At 48.4% G+C, this 8,986-nt stretch overlaps 1 protein-coding gene across 1 annotated transcript in view; it reads left to right on the top strand.

Annotated features, from left to right (window-relative positions):
• Positions 1-2,194: 2,194 nt before the first annotated feature.
• Positions 2,195-8,986, top strand: part of PDLIM4 (PDZ and LIM domain 4) — a 93,890-nt gene continuing 87,098 nt past the window's right edge. Inside the window, exon 1 of the mRNA XM_006261135.4 lies at positions 2,195-2,356. Coding sequence (XP_006261197.1) covers positions 2,264-2,356 — 93 coding nt within the window. The 5' untranslated portion in view covers positions 2,195-2,263. The remainder of the gene's footprint in view (positions 2,357-8,986) is intronic.

Raw genomic sequence — 8,986 nt, 5'->3', positions numbered from 1 at the left:
ACTGGCCACTCAGTACAACGTGGTTCCCAGCTGCAACGCCAGGACCACAGGCACAGCTGGGATGGAGCAGGAGAAGGGCAGCAGTGGCGGATGCAGGGCAAGTGGCAGTGAGCAGCAGCATGGGGCCCGCATCATTGTCCCGGGGCCAGGAGCATCGGGAGAGCAGAGCCTGGACTTGCAGGAGCGCTGGCGGGGGCTCTGCCTGCTGCAGGTGGGAAGAGGGGAGGCAGGCTGTGGGCAAACCCTCCCCCTCCACAAGGCACAACCCTTCCCAGACAATCTCCCCTCACACACTCACAGCCCCCCACAAAACCCATACCAACCCAGAGCCCACACACCCACATCTATCCACCCTCCACAAATCCTTCCTACACACACCCTCCCCCGCACACCTATACCCCCCGTCCCACCCGCACCCCTCCCACAATACACAAGGCTTCATTTTAAGCTGTCATACTATCACTTCTGTGTACACTACAGAAACACATGTAAATCAGGACAAAAATATTTTTTGAAATGAAATTAATGAATGTTGTAGTACCTGTTTCATTTTTAGACTATAATTTGGTATATTTCTGGTTCAGAGATGGCAAACCCCTTTGCTGAAAGCTGTAATTTGGGGGGGGCAAGGGGAGGTACTTCTACTGGCAAAGGTCAGCGGTTAGGGGGCAGGACTTCTGGTCCCAATATGGTGACCAGGGGGCAGGGACCCTGTCCAGGGGCGGGGCTATGCACCTGGCCCTGGAAGGCTTGCCAAACCTTGATAAGTGGCCCTCCACCCAAAATAATTGCCTGCCCCTGGGTTAGAGGTACTGCCCTGCTATAAATTCTCTCTGACGTTCGGTTGCATGTGCTGCCTGCAGCTCAGAGGTTGCTTTGCATTTTAGAAACCACAACACTAACAATGCCATAGCAAAGGCCAGTGGAAAATTCCTGGTATAAAGAAAACTGCAGCCTCTATTTGGGGGGGGTGGGATTTTTCTACTAAATCTAAGATTTCTTTGACATAAAAGTGCACGTCTCTTCCTCTGCTGAGAAGAGATCCCTGCACCTAAGTGTTGCATTTCTGTATGCTAACCCAGCCTTTTGGAAAACCACTTCTAGTCGCCCAACAGCAATAACAGGAAAAGTATGAATCAAATGATGTTGTTGCCTCACCAAGGGATTAACTTCAAAGCCCAGATGGGCTAAATTTTTCTAATTGATGTTAATGCCTTGCCTACTCTACAGATGTCTGATATAATTACAGGTATATAGGAAAGAGGTACGAGAGGGCATCATAGTGCTAGCAGAAGCCCTTAATATACTGGCAAAACTGAAGTTTTCCAGGCATAGCTTGTTTGGCTTGATGTGTGCAGGAGGAATAAGCTACCCGGGTAAAAGTCTAGCATTGTTGATATAAGCTGCATGTGTACACTAGGAGCACTTTCCTAATCATTGGTGACACATAGGGGGTGCATGCGGGTGTACATGCACCCCCTGAGTGCGGCGGTGCATCCCCTCCAAAAAGGTGCCACCGACACTGTCTTGCCATGGTCCACGGTGGGCGCTGGCTGCTACCACTGGTTGGCACTTGCCACCCGCCACTAAAAGCACCGTGGTCGCCCACAGGGGCACACAGCGTTCATGGTCCTCACGGTCCAGCCTTTCTGTTCTAGACACAGCCTACATTCCTACAGAAGCGAGGAAACGCTACTGCCGCAAAGTTACTCAGGGCAACATTTTCAAACATGAATGCCTGCAGTTTGGCCATCTGGGAACCCGGTTTGCCTGCGATGGCGATGCCTTTTACCCTCCACGAGACGGACCCCTGGAAAGCGCAGCGCCCAAGCCAGTGGTGGCAGGGTCGTCGTGGCGCAGGACGTGGCAGCTTGCAGAAGCCGTGCTCTGTCGGGTTGTTTTGCTTGTCCTGTAAACCCTGGGCCCTTTGTTTAGCCTCTCGTGGGAACGGGTCTCTCATCTCGGTCTTTCCTGGAAAGGGAACGGGATTTTCCAGGAGAGGTTCCTTGTTCCCTTTCTTTGCTGGGCAGCGTCGCACCTGGCCGGAGCGGCCCCCGCAGCCCGGGGGGCTGCCGGTTTTGTGTCCCCCAACGCGCCTTGCCGCTGCGCCGGTGCCGGCACCGGCCGTGGAGGGGAAGGCGGGGTGTGCCGCACGGGGAGCGGCCGGAGGAGGAGCGGGGCCGCCCCGCCCCGCCCCGCGGCGCCGGCATGAGGAGCCGCCGGCCGCGCCGCAGGAGCCGGCAGAGCGCGGGGGAGCGCGGCCATGCCCCGCACCGTGGCGCTGCGCGGGCCCTCGCCCTGGGGCTTCCGCCTGGTGGGCGGCAAGGACTTCAGCGCCCCGCTCGCCATCTCGCGGGTGAGTCCCCTCCCGCGGGCCCGTCCCCCCCGCCCTGCGCCCCGCCTGGGGCAGGTGCCCCGCGCGAGCCTGGCTGCGCGGGCGTGGGTGCCGGCACGCGTGGGGCCGTCGGTGGCCGGGATCCCGCAGGGCTGGCAGCCCGCTCCAGCTCCAGGCACCCGCCAGCAAAAGCCAGCTCTTTGTTTGCACTCGTTTGTTAACTAGAGAAAAGTATGAAAACACTTTCCCTATAGCAATAAAATCCGACTTTTTTTTTTTCCTTATAGCAATAAAATCCGACTTTTTTTTTTTCCCCCTGTAGCAATAAAATCTTTCTTTTTCCCCTATTGCAATACGGTCCTATTGCAAAGAACTCAGAAAGACCACAAGTGGTCAGAATTTTTTTTTAGTGCTGTTTTTACCATGGTTTGTAATCGCTGGGTTTACCTCGTGAACCGTATTTGCACACCGAACGGTTGGGGGGCATCCCGCAGCCCCCTGAAAGCGTCAGAAGGGAACTCGGGGTGCTACAGCACCTTCTTTCTTCCTTTCTTTCTCTCTCTCTTTTAAAGCCAGGTCCTAATGATTAGTTTCTTGTTTGAGGTCTGAGAAAGTGAAGCAGTATCATGTTTTTCACCTGATAAGGGGAGGATAGCTCTGCCTTTCCTGATTCACGTGATGGAGGCACAAAGAAAGTGACTTTTGACAGCTTGGCTGGTGAACTCGCTGTGTTGTGCCAAACTTTCACCCTCTGCTACGCTTTCAAAGCCTGTTTATTCAAATGGGGTTTCAAGGATGAGAGTCGGGGCCAAAATTTTCCCTGTGTGTATTGCAGGCTGAAATATTATATGTTGCATAGCTGAACTCGGATCGATTCATCACCTTGGCTGTTGTCCAAATGTAGGGTTTAATTTTCTGTAATAAAAGTCTGGCCTTCTGGGTCAAATGCATTTGGGAAGAGCATTTGTGTCCAATATTATGATAAAGCTGTTCTTTTTGCGATGGGGAGGTTGATGTGGGATGCTGTCTACACATGTACAGTAGCATTACAAATGGATTTTTTCCTTCTGTATTTAGCATTACGTCAAGCAATCTTTTTTGAATTAGCACAGTTGGATGTTAACTATCTGATGTATTCTAGTCTCCTTTTCCCCGTGGGCAGTTTTACTTCAGTTAGCATATTTTAGTAAACTATGTAATACATTTTAAAATTGAATAATAGAATAATATATAAAATATGGTTGTCAACAGTGGCAATGGAAATAGCTAGGGGCAGTTTGAGAAGCATAGCGTCAGTGGAAAAAAAAACTTATTTTTGAACGCTTCATTGTCTTTCAAATTCAATATTAAAGGTAAGTTTGTAAAGTATTAACATGTAGGACTGGTATAAGTGAAATCAAAGTTTCTAATCACAGGAAATCCTATTGTGCTCAGTATCTTGAAGAAGAAACCTCTTTTAAAAATTTTTTAAATACATTTGATACATGATATTAACAATTATGTAATTCTTGTTTCAAGTTTTTACCCGTAGAGAACAGTCCTGTGCTCTGCTCCGGATGGAGTGGCACAGAGGTTAGGTCCAACTCTTACTAAGGAAAATGCAAGCAAAGTTAATGAGATGGTGTGGGACCCAACACACTGTCTTATCAAGTACACACTTATGTATAGTCCCACACAGGTATATTTTAGAAATCACTGTTGAAATACTGCTGCTAACTAGTTTTCGTGCACATATTCTTAAATCCTTAAAAATGGAATGTATGCAAGTAAGCAGTGTGATAGCCTGAGTATGATTCTTGTTCAGTTTGCCCCCTATTTAGCTCAGTCCTGCAAGATTCATAGTGCTCTGGGTTACCAACACTGAAATCGGTGGGAGCTGCGAGCGGGCAGGAGTTCTGACCCCCTACAGGATAGACCCTCTTCTGGTCTTGCCAGGATCTTTTTCATGTGGTTGTGTGCTTGGTAGTAAATGTTGTATCGAGACTCATAGGCATAGTGAGGAGAAACGATGGTCCCACCTTTACACATGTGTCGGCCGTCTCTTCCCTCACTAGTAGCAGCTACTGCCGAAGAGGATCAGCGGGTACACTGAGTTGGACAGATAACTATGGAAATGGATCTTGTTTGTCTGGGCTTTTTTGTGGGAGGTGATTTGATGTTGTTTATAAGAACCACTTAGTTTGCAATCAGTAACCCCTGCCTTCAAACTTACAAAGCTTTACATATTTGCTTTTATTGTTTGTTATCAGCTCTTTGTTTGGGTTTGCAAACCCTGAAAAAACACTGTGGGCTGGTGAATAGCAGGGATCTGGGTTTTCCATTTCCTATGGAAAAATGCGGATTTTCCCTTTTAAAGGAGAAAATCTCATATTTTCCCCCTTGAAGTGGGAAACTGCGGGTTTCCCCTTGCAAGCTGGCAGCGTTCCAGCCTGCAAGGAGTTGTCTGGGGCTCAGGGGAGTGGGGAGAGGGCAGTTGGAGGCATGGAGCACCACATGTGTGTGCGCATGTACACACACATGACTGGCATACATCCCAGCCAGGCAGGGTGGTGGGAGCATCCCTGACCCTGGATACATGTAAGTCTATGGGGCAAGGGGGTTGGAGGGCCAGGGCTTGGGGGCTGTCCAGGCTGGGGGGGCTGTGTGTGGACAGGGCTGTGTGGGAGTGTGCATGCCTGTGGGTGCTTGCCAGCGCTGGGGGCAGGAGTCTGGGTGCTGGGGCTGCAGTGGGGAAGGGGGTGTGAGGCAGCACTTGGTGCTGTTGGCAAGCCCAGCTTGGCATTGTTACCAACAGGGCCCGCCTGGAGGTGCCTGTCCCTCCAGCAGTGGAGGGGGTCTTTTGGGGGCAGCAGGGAATTGTGTGGCCGGAAGCACAAGCAGCAGCTGGGACACCACACGCTGCCCGCTGGGGCTGAGGCTCAGTGGGGAGGACTGGAAGCGCAGCTCTGGCCTGGGCCATGCTGTGGGCAGCTGGAGGAAGGTGAAGGGCTCCAGGCACTCTCAGTCCTTCCTGTGGTAGCCGTGGTCACTCCTCTTGCGGGAAGTGGCAGAGCAAATCCGGTCGATGCGGGCTGAAGGGAGGAGGAAGGGATGCTAGTGACACCGCCCTGTCCCAGGCTGGGGCTTCCACACTGCGCCAGGTAGCCTGGCCACAGTGCACCCACCCCTGGGTAGCATCTCCAGGCTGCATGCGGCCGCCCCTACCCCTGAGAGCATGGGCACTGGCCCCTGGCGGCCTGGCCATGCAGATCCCTGCTACCCCAAAGGACCCACTGCCTCCAAAGGGTCCCCTGCCCCCTTCCCCTGCTGGAGTCTTGTAAGTCCACACAGGGCCAGCTGGGGGTCCCCTCGGGCAGGGGCCTGTGGGTCAGGAGTGAGGGGCACTAGCGGGGCAGTGGGAGTGGGGGATTGTGGTTTGGGAGCGAGGGCATCAGCAGCGTCAGGGGGCTGTGAATTAAGGGGCACCAGCATATCGGGGCTGCTCAGCACCACGGGGGGGGGGGGGGGGGCACAGCTGCAGCTGGACCTGTGTCCTGGTGAGCAAAGGGGAAAGGGGGAGCGCTGATCTTCCAATACCAATAAAATTTTGTGTTCAACCTGATACATGCATACATACATATATACCTATATGCTAAGATCAAGTGTAGTATCTGTGTGTGTGTGTAACCACAGAAAAATGCAGATTTGGGGGATTTTTATGAGATAATTTGTGAATTTTGAATTGGAGAATCCCTTGTGAATAGCAATTGTCTGGATTTTGACTGTTGCTGATGAGGAATGAATAAACATCCCGGATAGTCATCTGTTAAATATACACTGCACATGCCCTGAGAAGTAGTTGCCCTGCAGGCATCAATTCAGATTGCATGTAGTTTAGGAAGTCAGCTAGCTTCCCCCTCCCACCTTCCCCCGTTTATTGTGTAGTTTATCACCACTAAGCATGTAATCATATCTTAGCATTCGTAAAATGTTTCTGTTGTGAAGACAAAGAAGCTCACATTAGGGAGCAAAGTCTACTTTGTTACTTTGAGACTGTGGTGTTCCTGTGTTGAAGTAGGAAAACCCATAAAACCTGACTTTGTGCAGGCAGCTGGTTTTCCAAAATCTGATCTGATTCAACAAACATAGGAGCTGTGATTGGTTTATTCACCTCACTCGGCACCGATAATTTACTTTCCTCATGAAGAGGAACACATGCAACCAGTAACTTTATGGTATTGTCTCTTGTTTATGATGCCTGGTGTGTGCCCTAAATATCCAAGCTTGCATGGTGTTGAACTCTGTCAAAGTGAATGTGTAGGGTGCTCAGCAGCTTGCAGGATTAGGCCCTAAAATATCAGCACTAAAAGAGGCATTATTGCTTTTGGGAATAATATCTGAAAATGGTCCAAGAAGGATTTAACCCACGCATTTGGCTGAATGGAGAGATTGACTTTGTAGCAGGCTGTACTAGGATGTGGATGCTAGACTCTAGAGCTTAGATGTGTATGAATTGCTGCGCTCTCTATTGAGGTGTCTGTTATTGCTATTAGACAGTTGTTGTACTTGGGCAGATTTAATAGGATGCTTTCAGATCAAACTGGGCTGCACTGTAAGACTTAGTGGAGATAAGCTTTTATGAAACCAAAGGGCAGTGAAAATGCCCCTATGTTATCCCCTCCCTTCTTAAATGTCTGTGGAAAGCATGTGGTTTTAGTGTTGTTTTTTTTTTCCCTCAGCCAAAATATTGCAACATTCTGCTCAGACAAGGGAATAGATTACATTTAATTTATTAAACTGAACTGACTGGTAAGGAAAAATGAAACTAGTATACTTCCTTATCCCAAAAGAGAGGACCAGAACCAAAGAACAATGCACATTACCTAAAATGCTTAGGTGGGCTTCACTGCAGTCCAAGAAACCCCTGTTTAGTGGCTGTCTAAATTGGGAGGGGACTGTATGCAGTAATAGCCATGTCAGTTGGGGCAGGCTGTCTTTTGGGGATGAAGGCAGCATAGAGTAGAGATAAAAAGCCTACAGAGAATGCAATAATCCTGTTCAAGGCCATTAAGCATGCTGATCTTTTGGCATTATTGCACACTTCTATGATTAAAAAAAAAAATTTTTTTTACTAGAAATTTCATAATGTTTGGTGGGTTTCTTAAAGCTTCCACTTTGTACATAAGTTTCTAACTTTATGGTAACAGAAAATAAAGTTTGATATCATGGCTTAGAAACCAGGAGACAAATAAAAAAGAACCCTCAATTCATTATTTGCTTAATCTTATCAGTTTTCTTAATCTTTTCAAATTTTTAGGATTTTGAAAAATAAACTCAGTCCCTTTTGGGGGATTGGCATTTTTAAGGACAAATCTGGGTTTGCTTAGGCTGTTTGCGCATGTGCACCTAGATACTACTGCAATAATACAAACTTGATCATTTATTCTGTCTGCCAGTCACATCCCCGTAGCTAATTGCCCATGATGTCATCTGTTCTCCCTCTCCTTTAGGCTTCTGGGTGTTTTCATAGCTTGCTTTTTGCTTCTCCAGTGCTTCTCCAATGTAACAAGAGCCCTGATGTTCTCCTGAGTTCTGAATTACTTTAAAATGCTTATTTTTCAGCTGCAGAAATTGGAGACCTAGTATACAAAACATTCAAATATATTGTTGGTTCAAATCTTTCACATATGTTTTATGGGGGCAAGTACGTTTTTTGAGCTTCTATATACAAGCGGGGGGAGGAGAGTTATGTTTAAAGTATTTGCCCCATAAAACAAATAACTTTCATGGATTTTGTTTGCTGAAAAAATGTCTGGGTTTGAATCTTGTGGGCATGTTTACAGCCTGTAACAGGAGCTTGTGTGCAGACAGAGGGAGGATTTCAAGAGCTGATGTACTATTTTTTAGCATGACAGTGATGTCTCCCTAATAGCTCAGGGCTGAATAATTTGGTTCTGACTCCTACTTCAGGACCAGACCTAAGCCATTTATCTTCTATGTGTGTGTGTGTCCTTTAAATCTTCAGCAGATAAATAATTGGCTTTCTTTGCCTATTAGTAGACTGCCATGGAAAAGAATAACTTCTGCCTGCAGTCCCTGATTTGAATGCAATGTGGAGGTCTATCAGCACTCGCAGACCTACAGCAAGCACGCTGAAAATAGCGCTCACCTGGGGTGCAGATGAGGAGCCTTTACAGCGTGCGGCCCACTTCCCAAAGTCCGTTTACACAAATGGGATTGCAAAGGTGGAAATGGAGGCAGATTTTGGCGTTCACGTTTTAGTTCCACTAAGGCCAACACCAGTTCAGTCCGTTGTTTTCAAGCAGTGAGGTTCAGACCATTCCAGAAAAGTTAACGTGATTGCTAATCTCATATATTTCTTGAAGTAGATTTGTGTTCTCTTGAAAACCCCTATCCCTCTACCTCGTCACCAGGTAAAATGGCCTGGTCCTTCAAGGCAGCGGGGAGCAGAAGGTGGATATTCCCAGAGGTAGGTAAAGAGCTGCACTGCGCTTGTTGCCGTGTCTCTGTATAAAGGTGGTTTTGCGGGGATTTCTGTAACTCCAGTGCTAGATCGCTGTCGGGAGGCTGGAGCGCCAGCCTGCACATACAGTTCATGCTTGGGGCACATTTTTTTTAATAATACAATCTTACTGCTTATGATTTTAATTT

This window comes from Alligator mississippiensis, chromosome 9 (assembly GCF_030867095.1).
Source record: "Alligator mississippiensis isolate rAllMis1 chromosome 9, rAllMis1, whole genome shotgun sequence".
Classification (NCBI taxonomy): domain Eukaryota; kingdom Metazoa; phylum Chordata; order Crocodylia; family Alligatoridae; genus Alligator; species Alligator mississippiensis.
This window is presented reverse-complemented; position numbering and strand designations above follow the sequence as displayed.